General features: G+C 43.2%; 1 protein-coding gene across 10 annotated transcripts in view; it reads left to right on the top strand.

The window, feature by feature from the left end:
- Window positions 1-25,463, top strand: part of MTSS1 (MTSS I-BAR domain containing 1) — a 161,368-nt gene that overhangs the window by 24,314 nt on the left and 111,591 nt on the right. For all 10 annotated transcript variants that reach the window (XM_079722213.1, XM_079722207.1, XM_079722211.1 and 7 more), the window contains exon 3: window positions 242-315. In XM_079722213.1, coding sequence (XP_079578339.1) covers window positions 242-315 — 74 coding nt within the window. The remainder of the gene's footprint in view (window positions 1-241; window positions 316-25,463) is intronic.

The raw sequence follows: 25,463 nt of genomic DNA, 5'->3' as shown, positions 1-25,463 counted from the left end.
GCATTTATTGACTAGCGCTGCATGAGCTGGACGTTATCGGGGGGAGAGTGCTAATATGAGAAGGAGAAAGTTTTCTTAAGAAGAAGGTGGGTCCACAAAGCCAATGGTTGTCCGTGTCCAGTCGGGTTGTCTCTCCTGGAGGGTTACTTTCAGTCCTCAGCAGCGGTTGCAGCCCTTTTGCTGTCATGCATCTGCTAGTGTGAGACATTCCTCATGCTTTTGTTTTCTGTTTGCATCTTAGGACAACAGTAGTAGCAGCAGCTGCCTTCTTGGATGCCTTTCAGAAAGTGGCTGACATGGCCACCAACACACGTGGTAAGCAGGTGGAGGGATGGCTCCCAGCATTGACGGCGCTCAGCGTGTGGGCTCTTACCCTTGGGCGCTTTACAAGAATATAGCTTAAGTTATCAGAGCTTAGCTGACTCATATTTAAAAATATATAGATTTTTTTAACTCTGTGGGATTCCACATCGTAGAAGCTGCAAATCGTTCTCTAGATAATAAAGTGCATGAGAAGAGTGAAAAATAAATGAAAGGAACCACTATTTATGCCTGAGATGGCTTGTTGTGTTTTAAAATTAATTTATTAATCAATCAATTAATTAATTGGCTGCCTTGGGTCTGCATTGCTGAACGCGGGCTTTCTCTAGTTGTGGCGAGCAGGGGCTACTCTTCGTTGTGGTGCATGGGCTTCTCATTGTGGTGGCTTCTCTTGTTACAGAGCACGGGCTCTAGGTGTGCGGGCTCAGTAGTTGTGGCTCGAGGGCTTTAGAGCACAGGCTTAGTAGTTGTGGCGCACGGGCTTAGTTGCTCCATGGCATGTGGGATCTTCCTGGACTAGGGGTCAAACCCACGTCCCCTGCATTGGCAGGCGGATTCTTACCACTGCGCCACCGGGGAAGTCCTGGCTTGATATGTTTTTGTGATCACTTTTAACGATGTGCTGGTTGTAGAGTCCTGAGCTGTGTGTTTGGTTGCAATTTGTTTTTCCCTTTCATGTGTCATCTTAAGATTTTTCTCAATCCCTTGTGGAATGAGAAGCAGTGAGAATGATGGGTTAGACCATTTTTTTTAGGTTCCCATAAAACGAGGAAACCTATTATAAGTAGCGTCCTATTGTGTTGTGTCTGTTTGTGTGTCTCCCACATATGACTGCAAACCCCTACAGGTATAGACTAGAAGGTGACGTGTGCATGTCTGAACCCTCCCAAAACATAGTACCTGGAACACAGTAAGTGTTTAAAGTATGTTTATTAAATCAATGAACAAAGGGAAATCTTTTGAAAATTTGTAATGGTTTTTCAGTGACTGTGAATCGTACAAAAGAATATTCATAACATGTGAAAGGTGTAGAGAAGAAAGTAAATTTGTCTGTATCCAGCACCATCATTAGAAATAGGACATCACCCATAACCTAGAGACCCCCCCCATTCAAAGGGGGTGCTTTCCTTTTCATTCTCAGAGAATCTCCTGCCTCTTTTTTTGCCTTCTTTCTGCGTCTGCTTGTACACTGACGGCTATATGCCTGTTCTTGTCATTGTCTTGGTGACATGGGAAAATGTGGGTGTTGGAGGCCAGTGTTGGGGGGATTGCTCCCAGTCACACAAGGGTTAAGCTTATCTGAAGCCCATGATGGGTATGTACCTCCAGGGGGTTTCAGTATGTACCCATTTACCATAGGTGCTTAATTAAATATTCAAATGAATTTGCAGTGAGGACTCTTCTCATTTAAGATGCTTGAAAACTGCTGATATTTCAGGCAGTGTCATGGGACCACAAAAATCAATATATTACTCTACATGTCCTGGAGGAGCTTGTAGTGGCGGGGGGTGGGGGGGATGCTATGTGCAAATGAAGAATTTCAGTGTAGAAATAATATGTTTGGTATGGTAATAGTGGTAGAATAGAGTGCTGGGGGAGTATGGAAAAGTGAGCAATTAACTCAGCTCAGGGAGTCGAGGAAATTCTCCCAGGAGAAGTAGTATTTCTCCTCATTTCCAAGATGCCAGCGGTGTTTCAGAAGGTCCCCTAGGAGAATGTGATGGAGACATCAGAGCATTGGTTTCTTCATCTGGTTTGTCAGCTTGACATGGGTCTTACCCAGTATCTTTTTCTAAGCCCCTTAAAAATTTTGTTATGGGGGCTTCCCTGGTGGCTCAGTGGTTGAGAATCTGCCTGCTAATGCAGGGGACACGGGTTCGAGCCCTGGTCTGGGAGGATCCCACATGCCGCGGAGCAACTAGGCCCGTGAGCCACAACTACTAAGCCTGTGCGTCTGGAGCCTGTGCTCTGCAACAAGAGAGGCCGCGATAGTGAGAGGCCCGAGCACCGCGATGAAGAGTGGCCCCCGCTTGCCGCAACTAGAGAAAGCCCTTGCACAGAAACGAAGACCCAACACAGCAAAAATAAATAATAAATTAATTAATAAACTCCTACCCCCAACATCTAAAAAAAAAAAATTTTGTTAGGTAACACATATGTGTGTGTTATGGAACCTTTAGAATATACAAGTATAAAGAGGAATACAATGGTCATGCCAGCGTTCACGGCTGTTAGTGTTATTGGGTCGGTTTTATCATATTTTCTTCGACTGCAGCAGGATCTGGAATTGGACTCATCAGTCATATGGATGTCTTTCTAGAATAGCCATCAGAGTGCGTCTTTCTTAAAAGAGTTACTCCATTATTTTAAAGAACTTATGTATCTGGTGTTGCATTTTTGAGGCTCTGTGGTTTGTAAGTTTATATTAATGTTTAATGTACTGGATGGACCCTAAAGGATGGAATAGAGATGTATCCCCTGATTGTCCATAATTTCCTTCAGTGGGAACCTGGGTTTTTGCAGACGCCACTTCTGAGACTGGTTCTCGGTGGGATATTGAAGGGCCTGCAAGTTCTCATGGTTGAAGGGAGGAAAAACAATTATTTGTGGGAAAAGAAACCAGAGTAGCTTCTCTGTGGTGCTGGTGGAGGTAGAGAAGGAGTTTGGAGGTGATGTCGTTGACAAAAGACAAATAATGTCACAGGGAACAAGATCCCTGCTTTGAGATTATATATATATATAAAATATATACATATATTTAAATTAATTTATTTAATTTATTTTATTTTTGGCTGCGTTGGGTCTTCGTTGCTGTGCTTGAGCTTTCTCTAGTTGCCTTGAGTGGGGGCTACTCTTTGCTGTGGTGAGCGGGCTTCTCATTGCAGTGGCTTCTGTTGTTGCAGAGCATGGGCTCTAGGCGCGCGGGCTTCAGTAGTTGTGCTGCATGGGCTCAGTAGTTGTGGCTCATGGGCTCTAGAGTGCAGGCTCAGTAGTTGTGGCGCACGGGCTTAGTTGCTCTGAGGCATGTGGCATCTTCCCAGACCAGGGCTCAAACCCGTGTTCCCTGCCTTGGCAGGTGGATTCTTAACCACTGCGCCACTAAGGAAGCCCCCTGCTTTGATATATTTTTAAACCATTTGATTTTAGGTCACTTTTAGCAATACCAGAATACTTTACATCTTGATGTCTAGAATCCATATGCACTGGGAGGAAATAACTTTATTGAATATGGGAGTGTGAGAACTCACATGACCTAAAAAATGTATGGTTGATACAAAAAAGATATATTTTATGGAGACGATAAGAGAGAAACTTGAATGCACATCTTATGTTTGGTAAGCATCAAATTAGTTGTATTAAGTTAATTTTTACTTAACAATTGAAAAATATAGAACGTGCTCTTTAGTTTAAAAAAAAGTCATGTAACGAAGTATATAAAGTAAAATCTACCCTCTCAGTACCATTTGCAGAGATTGGGCTTAGTGTCTTTTATAGACTTTATTGCATGCTTAAACACATATGGGAGAAAAATTGCTTGTAGAACAATATGTGGGTTGATATATGGAATAAAATATATTTGTAAGGTCTTTTTCAAAAGGTAACCTGTAAGAAACATTGTTCTCGTGCTTTTACTCCACAGTATATTATAATTATCTTTCTATGTCAGTACCTAGAGATCTGCCTCATTGGTTCTAGAAGCCAAGTGGAATTTCACTGTCTGGATGTAGCACGATTTAATCATTTTTCTTTTGAGGAATATTTAGATTATCTCCACTTACATACTGTTACAAGCTACACTGCAGTTAATGTCCATGTATACATCCTTTTGGAGATCTATGGGTAATCTCTTTTTAATGGTGTATGCACCTCCAATGAAATGAAGAATCTGTTAAAAAAAAAAAAAGCTTCAATCTGTTTTGGTCAGCAGCAAATATATTTGGGCTTGTGGTCATTACAGGGTGTAACTCTGATGCAGTTTGAAGTTTGATATCTACCCTCTATGGAAAGTCCAGTCTCTTGCTTAGAGCCTTTAGATATCATATTTTTTGAGTCTTTCTTGCTGGAAAGATGAGAAGGGAATAGCAGTTATTCTTAAATGAGTCTCTTTTGGGCTGGTATCCAGAATCTCAAGCTAGCAGGTCTCTGGTTTCCAAAATATTAGCATTCCATATTGTTTCCCAAAGGGAATGGCTCTGAAAGGTCTTTGTCCTTTTTAGCAAATATTTTGCAGTAGCTATGAATATAATTTATTTAGGAAAATCTTCTAAAGCTAGGCATTATAAGAGCAAAATCAATCTAGTCATATAACTATTAAGTAGAACGTGGAAATACATTAGAACTCTGTTCTATTCATTTTTTTTAACGAAAGAGTGTAAGTCTCTATTATAATGTACATGTTTAGGTGAATAATTAAACCATAATGAAATTTAAGACTTAATCAACACCATACTACATACAGTTTCATACTTTTTTGATGTTTGCACTCTGGAATGAATGTACAACTTGTGTTCAGTGTGAAAGTACACCTGTTTCTGTGTTATTGGCCGCAAAGAATTAGCGCCTAGGCATTTGTTGTACAAAGGATGCCTGACTTTTGTGAGGCAGGGTCTGCATTTTCTTCGTGTCCATGATGGACCAGCACACGGGCTGTCATAGGAGTTGTTGAACTGACTGGTGTGCAGTTGTCTGGGTTGCTTAAAAAAAGAAAAGGAAAAGAACAAAGGTGGGGGGAGGCTTCTCAACCCTCGGTGGCTGGTGTTGGGGAGTAGCGTTCCTACACCTGTAAGTGTGCAGCCTGGTGCCACCCTTTCACTGGAAGGCGGGGGCACGTCTTAGTCAGCACTGGCCCTTCGTGGCCCTTGCATCATTTGCCTGTGTCAGCTAGGGCCTTTGAGAGCATAATGCTGTGTGACTTTCATTTTTGGCTGCCTCAGTGTGCCTCTGTAATTACTTTATAGCTTTGAAAAACCATCTCCGGGATGTTGAGATGATAATACACCAAACCCAGAGTGAGGAGTTTAAGTTTCTAAGAAGGAAGGAAATGGATCCCCAGCCGACTAGATCATCTCTAATCACCTTTATTGAATATGTAACACGGGCTGGGCTCCGTCCTTCCCTGCTTTACATGGATTGAGTCTTTTCATTCTCGAAACAGCGCTGTGAGGTCAGTGCTTATGACCTGCATTCTAGATGATGAAATCTGGACGAAGAGAGCTTATCTAAACCGACCAAGGTCACATGGCTTGGAAGTGGGGAGACTGAAGCCTGGCCCGGAGTCTAGATTTTAACCATTAAATTATGATTCCTCATGTAAGGTGCTCCTGAAGTTAGTATAAACTTAAGTTTGCTTTTAAAGTTACTTGATCCTGAATGCATTAAAAAAAAATACAAAAAACAATCTATGTAGCACCTTGGAGTAATGAATAGATTGGGAGCCGGGATGCCTGGGTTTGTCTTCTGCTTGGCCAGCTATGTGACCCTGAATAATTTTGTTTCACTTCTCCGGGCTTTGATTTCCCCACTTGTAAAAGGGATTTTCCCAGGACCTAGTAGGGCCCTAGATGATCGCAGGTAACCTCTTTCAGCTCTAATGTTCTATGATTTAAAATCTCCTTTTGGCCCTATTAAATCTTAAAATACGAATGAAGCTGGACAGTCTAAAATTTCTCTTTCTATATTATCTTTAGAGTTTCCAGTTTTTGCTTTGGGGACACAGGGAGTGGAAGGAAGCAGAATTAAGCAGAGGATAAAGGAGAGAGAAGGTTAGGCGAGAAATACGGTTAGAAGAGACCCGCAGTGTATGCGTGAGGAGGGCAGGTGGAAGCTGGAACTTTCACAACAGCCAGCGAGGTCCAGATGGTCAGAGGTGGACTTTAATCAGTGAGCCTGGATTGCCGAGGTGAAGGCAGTCAGTCTTTACTGGCTGTGGAGACTGTCTTGATGAAGACAGTCTCCACAGCTTAACACTGAATGGCACAGTCGTGGTTCTTAAAAATACCTTGTGTTTTTAGTGTAGCGTTTGTTAAACGCCACGCTCCTCATCTCGCTGCGTGGATCCTATCGCTCAGGAGGCTTGTTTTAAAGTACAGATTTCAGAGCCCTGCCTTATACCTGTGGTTACTGATTAACTAGGGGTGGTGGTGGTGGTGGAGTGGGGTGGCGCTTAGGAATCTCAGATTTTTTAAGGCTTCCCAGGAGAGTAAGGCCTCTCGCCATCTTGCCGTCATCCACCTGTCCAATGACATCTCTACCCATGGCCGGCAGTTCCACCCACAACAAAATGCTCCCTGCTCCCTGAATCCCTTAAAACCTTTGATCCCTTTCTTCTTGCACATGTGCATTCCAGACCTGGAGTGCCCTTCCCAGCCCACCCCCTCTCTGCCCCCTTTAGATGCTTGAGGATCTTCGGCTTGTCTTCCTGGAGCCAGTTTAAGAGTCACATCACCTGTGAACCTTTTGTCCCCCACCGCTCCCACTCCTCTGTCCCCAGGGTAAATTGGGTCTCAGGCCTGAGGCCTCTGTAGCACCTTCTCCCGCTAGAGTGTTGACCTCCCTGTGTGGCACCATCTTCCCCACTAGACTCAGCTGCCTCCAGGGCAGGGCCTGCATCCTGCTTCTCTCTGAGGAACCCAGGTTCCCAAATGCTGGTAAGTATCTGGCATTTAGCAGGGGGCAGACAGGGTTTGTAAGCAGCCCTCGGAGGATCCAGGTGAAGAAGGCTGTCATCTCTGGGGGCAGGAGGCTGGTGAGATGGGGTCTTTGGCCAGATTCCACTTGGGAGTTCAGAATTTGAATCTTGGGACCCTTCTCTGAGGTTGAGTCTCAGGACTGAGTGAGTTTGTATTTCATTGTAGCCAAAGAGGGCCCAGCAAATCCATGATGGCGGTCACAGGAAGGGGAAGGTAGGTTAAAGGCAGCTACCTGCTCTTGGCTGAGGTGGGGAAAAAGTGGGAATCTTCGCTTTTAGGGGAGGAGGTGACAGGAAGCTGTTTTCAAGAGGCAGCCAGACTGGTTTTGTTTGCCCCCAAGTTTTACTTTAACCAGGTTGTTTAATTGAAACTTCACTGGCCCTTAACTTCTGGATTGATTTCGGTGTTCGAGACCTGAACTTTCTTTCATGTAATTAAGTCATGATTTCTACCTAGGAAGCTACTCAGCCACAAACTGAAAAAAAATAAATAAAATAAGAAAGGTCATAAAAAAAACTTTTTTGCAGGCCTGGAACTGCATATTCTTTGAAGATGACCTTAAAGAAACATGGACACTTTCATTCACTTAATTAAAAATAAAAAGGCATAAAACTGCAATCCGCTAATCTATAGATGTGGCGATAGATCACTAAACTGGTTTTGTACTTGGATGTGCCAGTTCAGGTTCCTTAGTTATTTTTGGTTATTGTCCTTAGGATTCTTAAAGGAGGAGAGACCTTATGAGTATTTGAGAAACAGCTCAGTTGTAATTTTCTTTAAGAGCCAAGTTTATTGTTTTGAAAGATTCAAGGAGAGTGTATTAATTTTTCTGATGATCTTATTACAACTGAGGCTTTATAGGTAATGGGGAGCAAAAGGAATCTAGCAGAATGCATCTGGAGCCTCAGAGCTTTATGGAAACCTGCTGGTGTTAATTTTACTTAGAGTCTGTATATGGTTGCCATAGTGCCAGGCTCTGATTTTCTGGAGCCTTAGCACATTATAGATGCCCAGGAAACAGTTGATGATTTGTTAAATAAAAATTGATAAAGTGAAGTACTTCATATCTTGCTTGCATAGTGGATGGACCAGCAGCTGGTTTCTCTAATGTTTTTTTTTTTTTTTTTTTTTTTTTTTTTTTTTTTTTCCGGTACGCGGGCCTCTCACTGTTGCGGCCTCTCCCGTTGCGGAGCACAGGCTCCGGATGCGCAGGCTCCGGATGCGCAGGCTCAGCGGCCACGGCTCACGGGCCCAGCCGCTCCGCGGCATATGGGATCCTCCCGGACCGGGGCACGAACCCGTATCCCCTGCACCGGCAGGCGGACTCTCAACCACTGCGCCACCAGGGAGGCCCTCTCTAATGTTTTAAAACATGAATCTAGAAACTCTCTATTGCCTTTCATTTTTGGGGTTTTGAATTTGACCTCTTGATTTTGATTCACATGAATTATTCTGAGGAAGCCCGAAGCCAATTTTGCCCTGCTGGTAGTTACATCTTTCTTTTTTTTTAAATTTAATTTATTTATTTTAAATTTTTATTTATTTTTCGGCCTCGTTGGGTCTTTGTTACTGCACGCGGGCTTTCTCTAGTTGCTACGAGCGGGGGCTGCTCTTCGTTGCGGTGCGTGGGCTTCTCATTGTGGTGGCTTCTCTTGTCGCGGAGCACGGGCTCCATGTGTGCGGGCTCAGAAGTTGTGGCTTGCGGGCTCTAGAGCACAGGCTCAGTAGTTGTGGCGCACGGGCTTAGTTGCTTCCCGGGCCAGGGCTCGAACCCGTGTCCCCTGCATTGGCAGGCAGGTTCTTAACCACTGTGCCACCAGGGAAGCCCGGTAGTTACATCTTGAAAATTCTCATTGCTGTATTGTAGGTGGGTGTGGGGAGTAAGTAAGAGCAAAGCTATGAAAAATAAGAACATTTGTAGTTGATTAAAGTGGGAAATTGGATGAGCCAAGACAAAGCTACCTTTTCTCCCACATTTCTTGTTTCCTTTTAATTGTGTTGCTTTTTGCCAGGGCTTAACACATCCTGCGTGTGCCATGGTGAGTGACCCTGATGCGGTCCTGGCCTCGTGGAGCTTTTAGGCTGGGCCAGGGCTGTTCTCTGTGATAGAATTTTCTGTGATGATGGAAATGTTATGCGTTTTTGCTGTCCAGTATGGTAGCCACCAGCCACCTGAGATTATCAAGCACTTAAAAGGTGGCTAGTGTAACTGAAGAACTGAATTTATAATTTATAAATTTTAATTAGTTTTAATTAATTTTAATTTAAATAGCCACATATACTAGTGGCTACCACATGACACAGCATGGATATAAGGAGTATAACAATTTCTACAAAGAAAGGCTAACAGTAAATATACATATTTTATGAGTCATCTGATTTATTCTGTTTTATATCAGAAAGCTTTACTGAGAGCTCACTGTATACCTAGTAAAGAATGCAAAAAGGTGTTGTTTCTGAGGCACTGGGTCAGTGGGTGGTAGAAAGGTTTAGACAGGCATGTGGTGGTGGAGTGTTAGGTGGAGAGGTACATGTAAACAATAATAATTCCCAACAATAAATGCTTCCACCTTCTTTTTATAGCATGTCCATTTCATCCGTTTCATGCATTCTCAGTGGATAAGATATCATTCCAAAGGGGGTGGAAATTGGTTCTTGAGGAGAGAAGGGAGTCTTACCCTTTTTATATATCAGGTACCGATATGCATACAGTAATACGCAGACATACATAGGTCTGTGGAATTAACATTTTATGAGGAGGGGGGTGATTAGGAAAAATGTGTCCAGAAAAGGCTCTTTATGGGAGCAGAAAAAAAGGACAAGCTTGAGAAAACTGTTTTGTGATGAAGCCTGGCTTTTAAGAAAGGTGAGCCTTTTGCTTGTTGTCCCCTTCAAGGTGCATTTAAGGAATTTTCATGAACCTGAGGAGGGTGATTGCTGTTGGCGTATCTCCTTTACTTGAAATATCTTGACAAAACGAATCCGTATTACCAGATTCTGTAGTCAGAAAGTCACCTCATGTTGAACAATAAGTGGGTTCAGAGGCATCCAAGACTGGGTTGCCTTCTCATGGTTATGTATTCACCATTTGTAAATATTCTGAACCGTGATGAATGCAAAGAACAACTTTAACGCTGGGTTGTGTCAAACTGCCCTTTATTAATGGGCTTTGTAGCTGTAATCCTTCTAATGAGGATATGTGTGTGTGTATGTCGGTCTGTACACACACATATCTATACAACCAGTATCTGTAACAACATATGTAACAACCTTTGTGTATAACATTATATACACGTGCGTGTGTATGTATATATAAGCATATACATATACATACCTATATATATTAGCTGAGAGAACTGAAGCATTGGACTGGTCTTAGCAGATTCTTGCTTAGAATGACAGAGAGACAAATTCTCTGTTCCAGGATGACTGGTTTCTATGTAGAGCTCATCTTTGATATGCTTACAACTTTGCTGAGGGCTATGGTGGGACCAAAACCTGGAAGAGCTTTAGTGTAGCCTTATTCACTTCCTTCAGCCCCTCAAGCCACTCCGAATCTGTGTACATATATGTGTATGTAATCTGTTTATGTTGAATACCTATGAGTTTCAATCTTATATGAAGTACAAAAAACTTTTGTAAGTTATTGCTATTTCTAATAAGATGTAACCTAGCTAAAAACTGTACGCCTATTAAATATAGCTTCAAGATATAAAGTTTCCATCTGTTCTGAGATTTTGGAGCTATCATTGACCTAGTAAGGGATGACATAAAAAGATGTAATGCCTTTTAAAATGAGCTCATAAGTGTGCATTCTGCTTTGGGTTTCACTATTTTGATGTTTTTCTACTCTGATAGACCTTGAGTCATTTTAACTCATCAGCACAATACATTTAATCCTACATATTCTGCTTAGGATAAAACAACTTTTTAAAAATGGCCCTGTGAATGTGAGGTTTGTCTTACCATTTTCCATTTTTTAAAAACGTCATTATTTTTTGGTTTGCTTTACATGAAACTCAGACTTGGTGTTGAGCCTATAGCACAGTAGGGAGACATGTGGATTTTAAACTTTTTTTTTTTTTTTTTTTTTTTTTACAAAGCACACTATAGGTAAGGACTAGGAATAACAGAGGAATCCATATATTTATTGAGTATTTTTGTTTAATAAATTTCTAAAAGAAAATCTTATTTTCTGTTTTTTTCCCCTCCTTTTTTGTGTTAAAGGAGTTAGGCAATGGGGACTTTGTATATTCAATTAATTTGGTGGGCAAATTTGTATATTCCAGGAGATCAGGAATCATGAGTCAAGCATCACTGGTGCTGAAATGAAAGTCCCTCATTTCTAATCCCATCTTAATATTAAAAGTGATCCCTGAAAATAGCATTGTCTCCCGCTCTACAGGTGGCTTATTATTGATCTTTGATTGGGTAGCACCAGTTGCCAGAGATGGGCTGTTTCCTTGTGGTTCCCTATGGCCTGCCTAGATGGTATTTGGCTTTTCACTGCACCTTCCCGAAATGACCCTTGAACAGTTATTGTGCATTAGCCTGAAGGGCACTAACCTGAGTCCCACTTTTACCTACGTGTATTCTGGGTGTCCAGAGCAGGATGTCACTAGAATCCTAATATCCTCTACCAGGGAGAGTTAGGGATGTAAAAATCCCTCACCCGAGCCCTGGTGTCCAGTTAAGGCTCGTCCTCCCACTAACCAAGAGGAGCATTTGCTCCCGCTCAAGTCAGTAGTGTTTCTCTGGTTTGACTGAATTCAAGCAACGCCAGGGAAGATATGATGCATGCTGTTCTGTTTAACCTCAGCAGCCTTAATAAACGCTGGTGAATTACATGGTGGCGGTGGTAGCAGTGGCAGTGGGGAGGAAGGTCCAAGCGTGGAGGGGATGTGTGTTTTTATGGGTGACTGGGTCGGTCTGTGTGCAGCATGGTTATTTGTGTCATTAGGCAGTTTACATAATGAAGTGGTCTACTCAGCAGCTCCATCCTTCCAGCTGCCTGCGGGGCTGTCTGCACAAGCAGGGGGGACTCTCCCACCATCATCTCCCTCCCACCCTAGCTCTTTCCCTTTGCTTTTCGTTTTGGCTTAAAATAACTAATACCCCTCCACCCCATCCCGCTGCCACACACACAGACATACCAGAGTCACGTTTGGTAAAATATAAATGAGCATTAATGAAAAAGTGCTATTATTTGAATTCATACAGATGAGGCAATTTTTGTTTTTTTAAACAATGCTTGCTTATGGAAGATCATTTGCCATAGAGTTGTGAACTTGGTTTGTTCTGCCTGCCTCAGATAAAAATAACCATTTGGAGTGTAAACGTGAACTTGAAGACACTAGAAGTTGTCAAACTAGTATTTTTCTAGGCTGAGTCTATTCTGCCTGATTGCATAGCTGTCTCCCCTCTGCTCAGATAAAGCCCCAGCCTGAAAACATGCACGAAATGTGAAAACCACTTTGAACTAAAAATTTCACCTTAGCTGTTCACTTGTGCTCTGCTGGAAGAAACGTAGTATTGGGAAATCACTCAGAGAAGAGAGAAAGTGAGAGAGAAAGAATATCCCAAAGGTCTTCCCTCACCCAGAGTCTGGCAGTGAATTCTCCTGTTATAATTTAAAGAAATTTGATTCTTATACACTGCTTTTGGAAACATATCTGTGGCCTGACATGAGAATTACCTGGAGGTTTGATGCCTTGTTTTGTCTTGTTTAACGTAACGCTCTGGTCTTTCATTTTTAGAAGGTAGAGAGTCTCTCTTGTAGACCATCTAGTATGTAGCGCAACCTTTTCATTTTTACAGGGCACACTCAGCGAGCTGAAGTCACTTGCCTGAGGCCGCTCAGCTTGCAGGGGGGACAGTGGGATTCTCACTCTAGGTCAGGGCTTTCTGTCCTGTGGTTTCCCCTGAGAGCCACCTGGCCAGCCGCTTGTTGACTTCAGCTCCTGAGACCATTCAAGTAGGAAAGAACATGAGCTGTGGAAAAAAGCTCCGTCCTGGGCTCTCAGTTGATTATCGTTAGTCAAGATTTTTGTTGGCTTGTTTTTTTATATGGAATCCTTGGTTGTCTGGTTTCCCAAAATAGTTTTCCACTTCCATTGCAGTCCTTTTTCTATGGAAGATGTTTTTGTTTTCTTTTAGCCCTGTGTGTGTGTGTGTGTGTGTGTATGTGTATGAGTGTGTGACAGCCTGTTTTGCTTATATTTTAATCATCTGTCATGTTTGACATAAGCATATTTATCTGTAAGAATATCTTGGCTTCTTTCATCTACGTTGTCTTAGTTTTGTAAATATATTGATCTATGCGCGCGTGTGCGTGTGCACATACACATACGCACACGGTATGTTTTTTGATTCCCAAATGTTTAAAATTGCCATGGGACATCTTATGTCTAGTAAAAAAGATACTGCTATGGAAATCTGCAGCCTTTCCTGCTGTGAGTGCCAGGGCCCAGGGACCCCGGTTACCATGGAAACCAACATGGAGCCGCTGGGTGGTGCTTTCCTTTAGAGCTGCGTTTGAGTGCATTTTGCAGTCTGTTGCAGTGCTGCATCTCCCCCCCACCCCCTTTCAAATTAGGAGGGGGAAAATGCTGAGTGATTACAAATAAAAAGAAACTACTGTTTCAGCCAAGGCAGAAAGAGATCTTTAAAATGTACTGTTTTAATGTGATTGTCCATAGTGGGGCAATACAGTTCTCTGAAGATGGCCAGAGGTACCTGATAAAATACAAAGGAATTGTGGAGGAGACAGTGAAAATGGAACCTTCATCCTGTGCTACGGACCTGCAGGCTTCTCTTTGGGAATGACGGGCGTGCAAGACTGACACGGGCTTCATTCCCACTGACTCTGGTTGAGCCCATTCAGTTTGTCGCAGAGGCTTGACGGCAGACAAAAAAGACCTTCAGCACTCTGCACGTGCCTGCCAGCCTCCATTTCCTGACCCCTCTCTCTCAGAACCCACCCGGAGAACCAGATCTGAGAGCCTGGAGAGCTCCACCGAATTTTAGCCCTTGATTTGCCATTTAAGCACCCGAGTGCCGTCTGTGCTTGTTGAAAGGCAGTGCTGATTATGAGAGCGGTGCTTCATTTGGGTGATCCCATTTAAAGCCAAGCACAAGATGCGTTGCTTGTGCTGGACCCGGAGGAAAAAATGAACCATGTAAACACACCCTGACCTCCCAGTGGTGGTGGTCCTGTTGGTCACCGGCCACAGATGGGCTTCCAGCACGTTTGTAAGGGAGACGCAGTGATCTCCAACGCCAGGCTCCCACTGCCCATCAACAGACTTCTGTTTCATGAGACTGAAGGATAATAAAATTGCATCCAACCATGTTAGATGGATGCCTTTGTGCTCTGGTGTTTGCTTTTCCAAATGTGTGTGTATAAAGCAAAGGCCAAGAGTGTGTGCTATTCGGAAACAGTGAAGTACCTTGGAGGCTTTGCCTGTTGCAGGCCAGCCTTGGCCTTGAGGATCTACGGAGGGCCCTCTACCTGTTGAGGCTGTCAGCTAGGCTGATCTCATTGAGGAAGGTAGTAGGAACCCCGTTTTGCAAACAAGGGAAACCAGCCGGTGACTTGAAGCGCCGTGGTTAAAATGCCACACAGCTCTGAAGCCACAGAGCCTGGAGTGTGTGTATCCGCTCTTCAGGACCCACCAATCCACCTTCTTTCCACCTCTGAGTTCAGTTGGATATATGGAATCACCTGGGAATTTAGAATCTCAGTCCAGCACTCTAGACATTTCGGGCTGCATAATTCTTGGTTGTGAGGGCTCTCCTGTGCATTACAGGCTGTTTAGCAGCATCTCTGGTCTCTGCTCCCCGGTTGTGAAAATCAAAAATATTTGTAGCCATTGCTGAATGTCCCCTGGTGGGGCAAAATGACCCTGGTCGAGAACCACTGAGCTAGACCTCTTAGGAGTTTTTATTTGGCAGTTTAATGGACCCGCGGCTCTGCCTTTTCTTGAGGCAGTTGTGGACAGCTTGGTTCATTTAAGCTAGGCTTTAAATTATTGATAACTATTTTAGGATTTTAGAAATTTGACGGTCCGTGCATTGTTTCATCTGGGAAATGACCACCATGCTGAGTTGTGTGTAAAACTTTGTGAAGAGTCCACATCTTACCAAAAAGGAACGCTTCCTTTTTGCTTGAAAGGCTATTTCCCACAGTGAAAATATGCAGGTTTTTTTTCCCCCCCAAAAGATGAACTCAAATAAGAACAGTGAAGGAGTTGAACGGAGTGTTGGAGTTTTCATTCTAGCTGAGCTGCCCTCCCTCTCGGAGAGGCTGTGCCTGGTCAGGAGGCTGGCTGCAGGCCATGCAGGCCGTGTGGCCTTGGTAGGTCAGTCTGAGCGGACACCCTTTGGTTTTGTCATATATGAGAGGATAGTCGGGTCTGCTGTACCTGCCTGTCAGGGTGACCGTGGAGCTCCAGTGAGGTCGAGGCCATGAGAACCCCAAACAGCTTTGACACAGATTACCTGTCCCTTCTGGGGCCTCCGCTCACGTCAGACGCGGTGGGTTCCCGGTCACTTCTAGACCCCGGCACTCACTCCTGATTCCACTTCTGATTTGTTTGCCTGTCTCCTCCCAGCTTTTGCCCCTACTCTGGATCCATTGAGGTCACTGTTTTTCCTCCCCAAAGACTTTTTTGACATTTACAAGTTCCCCTATTACTATTTTGTTTATTACTCTTACATTTTATTATGTTTTTTCTAATTATTACAAACAAATATTTACATATATTACATATAATTATTATTTTATTATACTGCTTATTAGACTTGGGGTATTATAATGGGAAAATGAATGCATTTTGATTTTTTGAATTTTTGATTTTTCTTTTAATAATGTTTCAGTTTTTTCCTGCTTTACTGAAGTAAGACTGGCAAATGAAAATGTGTATATTTAGGTTGTACAGTGAGATTTTTAAAGTTGTACAACATGATAACTTAATATATGTATTATACGTTACAAAATGATGTCCACAGTCAAGTTAATTAATAGATCCATCACCTGACATAGTTACCAGTTTATGAAGCGAACGTTGAGTGTTTTAGTTATCTCCCCCATGCTCGGGAATAGGGAATGTCACCCTCCCCTGCGTGGGATGTTCTTCTCCCTTACCTCCCCCTACCACATTCTCCAGCTGATCCCTTAAGGTTTCTCTCAGGCAGTCTGTCCTCTGGGAACCCGTTTCTCAGTCCTCAAAGGGGTTAGGAGCTGCCCCGTTTTGCTCCAAGCCCAGAATCTGGGCACCTCCTGCTCTCTCCCTGTTCCCTTACCAACCCGTGAGCTTCCTTAAGGCCAGGACTCATTCATTTATTAACAAATAGTGAGCACCGTGGTGTGCCAGGCACTGTTGTTCTGTTTTAATGTGAAATTCACGTAGCACAAAATTAACCAATTTAAAGTGAATGATTCAGTGGCATTTAGTATTGTGCAACCACCACCCTTGTCTGCTTGCAAAGCACTTGCATCACCCCAAATTAAACCCTGGACCCAGGATGTTGAAAGAGGTCTGGAGATGGCTAGGATAGTGGTGATGGTTGTACAACTGTGTGAATGTACTTGAATGCTACTGAACTGTAGCCTTAAAAATGGTTACAGTGCAAAGCCGACTTTTAGGGCAGTGAAAACACTACATGTGATACCATATAATGGATACGTGTCCTTAAACATTTGTTCACATCCATAGAATGTACAACACCAACAGTGAACCCTAATGTAAGCTGGGGACTTTGGGTGATAATGATGTATTTGTGTAAAATTCATCAGTTGTAACAAATGTACCACTTTATTGGTGGATGTTGATTAGTTAGGGAAACTGTGCGTGTATGGGACAGGGAATATATGAGAAATCTCAGTACTTTCCCCTCAATTTTGCTATGAACCTTAAACTGCTTTAAAGAAATAAAATCCTAATTAAAAAATGGTTATAATGGTAAATCTTATGTTAGGTATATTTCACCACAAAAGAACATACCCATTAAGCATTTACTCTTCCCTGCCTTACCCTGGCGTGTTTTGTGTTGTATTCATCATTATTTCCTTAGCCATTAACAAAGTTGTTACTAAATAAAACTTTGTCATCTCTTCAACAGCTCTGTCATGGGAGCTGTACAAAGACAACTGATTTGTTTTTGTAATCTCTTCAGTAGCTCTGTAATGGGAAAAGTTATCTTTAAGGCAATTTATTTATTTAAGGGTTTTCTACTTCTCCACCGATATCTCCATAGAAATGCCTCTTAAACCAAAGCTAATTTGTAAGTTTATCTGCCCATCTTGGTTATTTTTAGTTGACATTGTGGGCTGATAATGGTGGTCTTGGTTCTGTATCTGGTGATGTGTGTCTGGCATACTTGGGAACAAAGAGGTATTGAGTCTTTCAAATACATGTAGTCATATCACATCTAAGGATGTTAAAAAGTTTTGATTACTCTTTCTTAGGGAGGAGACAGAAAATGAAACCATCCTTTCAGAAATCAACATTTTTACTCCGATTTTGTCCTTGAAGTGTGGCTGCCTTGTTAATCCTTTTCTTTCTGCTCACAAGTCACAAAATCTTGTTTTTCTCTGTTGCTCTATAATTTATAAAATTGTATTGAAGTTGGCTTGGTTAGAATTTACTTAAGCATAGTTGAGCCTCTAGATTTTCTTTCTGGCATAGACAAAAGCATCATTAATTATGAATATGAATTCCTTTTGCAAAATGACAAGATTGAACATTTCCTCATGCCAATATCCCAGCTGTCTCATTCTGATGCTCAACAAAGACTTTTAGAGATTGTTTTTAATAGCCATGGTATCAGATACTAAAAAAAAAAAAAGCTGAAAAGAATGCAGAGTAGCTTACTGTTCATTTGTCTAGAAAAAAAAAAACAAAACATAATGAAAGGTTTTGGTTTTAATGTGGCCGTTTCCACTCTTGTGATGCATTTGAGGTCTCAAAGTTTTGGTCATGGCTGCAAACCAAAGGATCATGTCCGTTCTCTAAAATGTTCTGCTGTTGACAGATGCAAACTTCCATTTGTTCAGATGATCAGTGCTTGAGAATCCCAAGACTCAGGTCACCTTGTTGCCCACCCTCTGAGGAGCTGAAGCTCACTCTTGGTTTGGCGATGGAGGTGATGGGATGGAGGGACGTCGGTAGCCAGTCAGCCCTCACTGTTTGCCATCACCGAATCATTATGGCTTCACCACAGTCACAGGGTAGCTTCTATTCCTACCACTGCAGGAAGTGAGCTAGGGTCTGATTTCACAACCTTCAGGCTTTTCACCACCATATTCTGTTGCCTCAGTCCTGAGTGTGTCTGCCCAGCCATCGGTTGACCATCTCAGTGAGTCAGTTTCTGATGTCCCTACTTGCCCTGTGTCCTGTATTTGCTGCCAGACCCAGATGTGGCCCTTCGTGTTAAAACCCTGGGAAGTGGTTGTCTTGCCTCTGGCCTCCAGTTGGGGTTTTCTAAACCGGAGATGGGCCTATGTTGTTACATTCCTAAGTTTAGAGCTCAAGGCTCAGAGATTTTGTGTGTGCACGTGTTCATGCATGTGCTATTATTTGATAATATGCCACAGGTTGTTGAAAGACTTGGTTTCTGCTCAGTTTCTTGAGTAAGGATGTTTTGGGTCACTGTCCCCCTTCTGTTTTAAATTTTAATTTTCTGCTTTTGAATTTTGGACACTTCCTTTTTTTTTTTAAACATCTTTATTGGAGTATAATCGCTTTATAATGTTGTGTTAGTTTCTGCTGTATAATAAAGTGAATCAGCTATATGCATACGTATATCCCCATATCCCCTCCCACTTGCGTCTCCCTCCCATCCTCCCTATCCCACCCCTCTAGGTGGTCACAAAGCACAGAGCTGATCTCCCTGTGCTATGCGTCTGCTTCCCACTAGCTATCTATTTTACATTTGGTAGTGTATATATGTCCATGCCACTTTCTCACTTCGTCCGAGCTTACCCTTCCGCCTCCCCGTGTCCTCAAGTCCATTCTCTATATGTCTGTGTCTTTATTCCTGTCCTGCCCCTAGGTTCATCTGAACCATTTTTTTTTAAATTCCATATATATGCATTAGCACACGGTATTTGTTTTTCTCTTTCTGACTTGCTTTACTCTGTATGACAGACTCTAGGTCCATCCACCTCACTACAAATAACTTAATTTCGTTTCTTTTTATGGCTGAGTAATATTTCATTGTATATATGTGCCACATCTTCTTTATCCATTCATCTGTCAATGGACACTTAGGTTGCTTCCATGTCCTGGCTACTGTAAATAGTGCTGCGGTGAGCATTGTGGTACTTGACTCTTTTTGAATTATGGTTTTCTCAGGGTATATGCCCAGTAGTGGGATTGGTGGGTCATATGGTAGTTCTATTTTTAGTTTTTTAAGGAAACTCCATACTGTTTTCCATAGTGGCTGTATCAATATATCCTCAGAACGGATTAAAGACCTTAATGTAGGGCTTCCCTGGTGGCGCAGTGGTTGAGAATCCGCCTGCCGATGCAGGGGACACGGGTTCGTGCCCCGGTCCGGGAAGATCCCACATGCCGCGGAGAGGCTAGGCCCGTGAGCCATGGCCACTGAGCCTGCGCGTCTGGAGCCTGTGCTCCGCAACGGGAGAGGCCACAACAGTGAGAGGCCTGCATACCGCAAAAAAAAAAAAAAAGACCTTAATGTAAGGCCAGACACTATAAAACTCTTAGAGGAAAACATACGCAGAACACTCTATGACATAAATCACAGCAAGATCCTTTTTGACCCACCTGCTAGAGAAATGGACACTTCCTTTTGAACCAAAGGCATTTGTACGTAAGAAATTTTATTATTCTCATTTTTGGCTTACTTTAAACGGAAGCACTATAACATTAAACATGAACCCATCTGGCTTAGGTCACATGGAAAGCAAACGGGCCAGACAGTTCAATGTATTGCTGATTGACTACTTTAGAAACATCAGGAGAGGATCCAAGATGGCCTGTTATGGTCAGAGGTTGAGGAAGGAAGGGCCGGATGCCCACTTGTCAGTGTTTAAAAAGCAAGACAGACAGTTAGCCCTGTTTCTAAGCCCATCCGTTCTTTTCCTGTCTTTCCATATTTTTAAAATTGAAGTATAGTTGCTGTACAGTGTTATATAAGTTACAGGTGTACAATATAGTGATTCACAATTTTTAAAGGTTATGCTCCATTTATAGTTATTATAAAATCTTGGTTATATGCCTGGTGATATACAATATATGCTTGAAGCTTTTTAAAAAAAAATTAATTTATTTTATTTTATTTAGTTTTGGCTGCATTGGGTCTTTTTTGCTGCGTGCGGGCTTTCTCTAGTTGTGGCGAGTGGGGGTTACTCTTCATTGCGGCTCGTGGGCTTCTCATTGCGGTGGCTTCTCTTGCTTTGGAGCACGGGCGCTAGGCACACGGGCTTCAGTAGTTGTGGCATACGGGCTCAGTAGGTGTGGTGCATGGGCTTAGTTGCTCTGCAGCATATGGGATCTTCCCGGACCAGGAATTGAACCTGTGTCCCCTGCATTGGCAGGCGGATTCTTAACCGTAGCACCACCAGGGAAGTCCCTATGCTTATAGCTTATTTTATACCTGACAGTTTGTACCTGTTAATCCTCTCCTCCTGTATTGCCCCTCCGCCCTTCCCTGTCCCCACTGGTAACCACTAGTTTGTTCCCTGTATCTGTGAGTCTGCTTCTTTTTTGTTATATTCGCTAGTTTGTTGTGTTTTTTAGATTCCACAGATAAGTGATATCATATATAGTATTTGTCTTTCTCTGACTTTTCATTTCGCATAATGCCCTCCAGGTCCATCCATGTTGCTGCAAATGGCAATTTTTCATTCTTTTTTATGGCTGAGTAGTATTCCATTATATATACCTGTGTATATATATATATATTTGCGTGTGTGTGTGTATATATATGTACCACATCTTCTTTATCCATTCATTGGTTGATGGACACTTAGGTTGCTTCTGTATCTTGGCAGTTGTAAATAATGCTTAAGCCCATCCATTTTTGTTTTCTTCATAGTGTGATTTGGCTTTAGAAACTCTCTTGTTTCCTTTGATTGTATTTAGTATAAATTTGGCATGAAATGTTATTTCACATTACTGTATCTAGTCATGGGCTGTGTGTGTGTGTGTGTGTGTGTGCGCGTGCGCACCATAGGAAGATGTTCTGCCACGTCCTTGCCTCTCCCCACTTTGTCACTCTGTCTCCCTTCTCTGAAGTAAGAACTTTGCGGGCAGCTGAGCTGAGCTGGCCTTGCAGTTAGCCACTGGCCCCGGCAGCTCGCTTCACTCTCTGTACTCCTTCCAGTAGCCTGGACCCCCGCTTCCTGACTCCAGGCTTCCTCTTGCCTCCCAGGGGCCAAGACAGGCCACTCCAGCCTCCTCTCTGCTATCTTCTTACCCCGTAAGAATTGAGGCTAAAAGGAGAACCTCAGCAGGCAGGGCTGAGCCCAGCATGAGGGAGGCTGCCAAAGGTGGTGATGGGCACACACGCTGATAAACGGCTTCCCCACCCTGCTCTCATTCCACATAAAAAAGACCACAAAAATCACTGCAGCATGAAATGGAAGAGAGGGTAGGTGATTCTGGTGCACACGCTGCCCTGTTGTTAGTTAGGAAATTGCATGGCATGCTGGTGAAGAACCTTCGATTTAGATTAAATCACAGCCTGCTTTTTTTTGCAGCATGACCTTTGGCACGTTGCTTTAACCTCCGTGTACATCAGTTTTCTCGTCTGTAAATTGAACTTGATAATGGCACCTATGTAGGGTTGTGGGGAAGAGTCTTTGAGAATGTGTGTAAAGGGCAGAGTTCAGCGCCTGGTCTGTGGTAGCCTTTAGAAGCTATTATTATGAATAAGGAGAGCTCCTGTGTGTCAGTACACACAGGTGTGCCAGGCGCTGTGCTACGTGCTTGGGATGTATAGATCATATTAATTTTTATAGAGCGTTGCTCTGAGACAGGTGGTGGTGCTTTAAACTAAACAGTGGTCAGGTTGCCTCCGTCATTGAAACAATATGAAATATATGTAGGATGGGTACATTTTCATTGTGGATATTTTAAATAACACACACCCCCCAACGACCACAACCAGGAATGGTACAAAAGAGTCCCTTTCGTGCCTGAAATAGCTTCTCCGATGTAACCAGATGCAGGAGTCCTGCGGCTGGCATTTCTCTCTGTCGAGAGGGGATTAGTGACTCCGAGTGGAAGGTTAGTTACTTGAGTTTATCATTTACTTTATTTTTTTAAAGCATGCTACTGCTTCCCTGTGTTGTTTTGAACTCACAGTCTGTGTAAGGATTCCAAAGTCCAGCTTTTCACTTGGGAGGAGGCTGAATGCAATAATCCTCCTTTTCCTTTCTAACACTGACCTTTGGAGTTTACTCCACGCGGGGGAAACCTTCCTACTCTGTGCTCTGTGGCTTCATCCCCAGGTGGCCTTGAATAGATCATTGACTTGCTTACATGTGATTAGGGAGCTCCTTCCCTGTGGTCTAAGGAAACCACCACTCTGGCCTCGAGGGTCTTTGTGGCCTGGCTTAGCTTTCCTCCCGTAGGAAGGGGGGCTGGGGTAAGAATAAATGTAGAGTAGCAGGGCGTTAGAGGCGGGGGGGTGGGGGTGGCAGTGAGAGCTCCTGCAGCCTGCCCTGCTTTGCTGAGGGGCGTGCCCTTCATTCATATGGTAGAAACCCTGTGCTGGGCCCCAGCGAATGTTCTCTGACACAGATGATGGGTTGTCAAGTTTCTCTATTAAGAGTACCTTGTACCACAATGTTCATTGCAGCTCTATTTACAATAGCCAGGACATGGAAACAACCTAAGTGTCCATCATCGGATGAATGGATAAAGAAGATGTGGCACATATATACAATGAAATATTACTCAGCCATAAAAAGAAACGAAATTGAGCTGTTTGTAATGAGGTGGATAGACCTAGAGTCTGTCATACAGAGTGAAGTAAGTCAGAAAGAGAAAAGCAAATACCGTATGCTAACACATATATATGGAATCTAAAAAAAGAAAGAAAAAAAGGTCATGAAGAACCTAGGGGCAAGACAGGAATAAAGACGCAGACCTACTAGAGAATGGACTTGAGGATATGGGGAGGGGGAAGGGTAAGCTGGGACAAAGCGAGAGAGAGGCATGGACATATATACACTACCAAACGTAAGGTAGATAGCTAGTGGGAAGCAGCCGCATAGCACAGGGGGATCAGCTCGATGCTTTGTGACCGCCTGGAGGGGTGGGATAGGGAGGGTGGGAGGGAGGGAGACGCAAGAGGGAAGAGATATGGGAACATATGTATATGTATAACTGATTCACTTTGTTATAAAGCAGAAACTAACACACCATTGTAAAGCAATTATACTCCAATAAAGATGTAAAAAAAAAAAAAGAGTACCTTGGTGGTCAGGTCCTTTCAAAGGTGTTCTTTCAAAGAGACGACTATAATAGAAGTACTGTAATAGCATTCTATTACTGTAATAGGTATATTATATACTATTAATACAATAGAAATGGTATATTGGATTCTGGAAGCTAAGCGCCCTAGTTGTGGCATGTGAAGAGCCTTTGTTTTTTCTTATAATCCTCTTCCCTACCTTTCCCTTGGAGTAATGCCCTCCTCTCAGCCTGCCTTAACCTTGCACGGGGCTTCCTTCTTTGTCCCTTTTAGCTGAGACTGGAGGCTGCAGCTGGCTGGCCCTGGCCCCTGCAGGTTTGATGTGGAGGGTGAAGGCCTGCAGGTGACTCATCCCCTTCCCGGTCCGGGCTGCCTGCCTCTGGGCCTTGGGAGAGGCCCCACGTTCCATGGTCTGAGCCAGTGGGAAAGACATTGCCACTTAAAAATCTCTTCTGAGGGGACCATTCTGTCTTTCGCACTTTATGTACTAAAAACGGAAACTCCCATATGACTCTTCATTTTCCCTGTGTGTTTCCCAGGGCTTAGTATATAAAGCAATCAGGAGAACCTGACTTATATTTTGCGAACCCTATATCCTAAAAAAGAAAAGTTCTGGAGAGGATAATAAAAGACTAAAGAATGTCTTGGCAGTGGTTAGAGGAGATTTTAATTAAATCTGAAACTAGTGGCTTTGTGAGATTCATTCCCTTTTTGAGGGTGACTGTTGGGTTTAGTCCTAGTTAAATCCAGGTACAAAGTGTTGTATGAATTTTCTCCCATTGAAGAGTTACACGGCTTCCCAAGCTCTTTCTCCTAAACCCTGTTGCGAATGTGTGGGTAGTTTTGAGATGCTCACATCTATAAATCTTCTGTTGGCGTTCTCTGAAGTTCCTTTAGAGCCCGGATAAGGAGCAGTTATGAGTCGGCTGATTGTGGGTTTTTGCACTGCATCCAGGTTTCCCATTGTGACCAAATGGCGGTTGGTTCCTTGGTTCAGCCAACATAGTCTGAGCACGTTCCACAGTTAGAGGACTGGGCCAGCTTCTGGAAGGAGCTTCTGAAGCAGATCAGGCAAGGATTGGGCCCAGAAGGGCTAACTGTCCAGAATGGGAGAGAATTCATGTACCTTAACACCTATCCCTCAAAGGAGAAAGGGACCATTTCTATGGGCATTGAAATATTGGTAGGCAGGGGATGAACCTGATCTTTCAAATCACAGGGAACCATGTAGGATGAGTACACGTTCATCACGAAGAGACCGACTCCAAAAGCCAGAAGGTCATTTGTTAGGTAGATTCCGGTGTCATACTGGTTAACCTGCCTGCTGTAGTAAAAACAGAGAGGGAGATGCAAGGAGGAAGGGAGGGAGAAAGGAAGAGTACCTTGGTGGTCAGGTCCTTTCAAAGGTGTTCTTTCAAAGAGACGACTATAATAGAAGTACTGTAATAGCATTCTATTACTGTAATAGGTATATTATATACTATTAATACAATAGAAATGGTATATTGGATTCTGGAAGCTAAGCGCCCTAGTTGTGGCATGTGAAGAGCCTTTGTTTTTTCTTATAATCCTCTTCCCTACCTTTCCCTTGGAGTAATGCCCTCCTCTCAGCCTGCCCTAACCTTGCACGGGGCTTGCAGTTAGGCTTTAGAGGTGAAGACATTGAATCTGTCTGATCAAGCCCTTGGGCAAGTTTTATTTAGCACGTGTAATGTCTAGGTAGGGTTTGCATATGAGTTCTAAGGGACGGGCAAGTCGTGTAAATGAATGAATGGAGTCAGGCTGACAATGAGAAAGCGTGCGCCCTGTCTAGAGCAGACAGACGACCCTCTGGCCAGTGTTGTATTGTTGGAATGTGGGCCTCGATTCTTGGATTTTTATGAACAGCACTGTCCAATAGAAGGCTTGGTGATGATGGAAGTGTCCCATATCTGCATCATCCAGTAAGGCGGCCAACATGTGGCTCTTGAGCACTTGAAATGTGGCTAGTGTGACCAAGGAATC

The sequence above is a fragment of the Hyperoodon ampullatus genome (assembly GCF_949752795.1).
Source record: "Hyperoodon ampullatus genome assembly, chromosome: 17".
NCBI classification, from domain to species: Eukaryota; Metazoa; Chordata; class Mammalia; order Artiodactyla; family Ziphiidae; genus Hyperoodon; species Hyperoodon ampullatus.
This window is presented reverse-complemented; position numbering and strand designations above follow the sequence as displayed.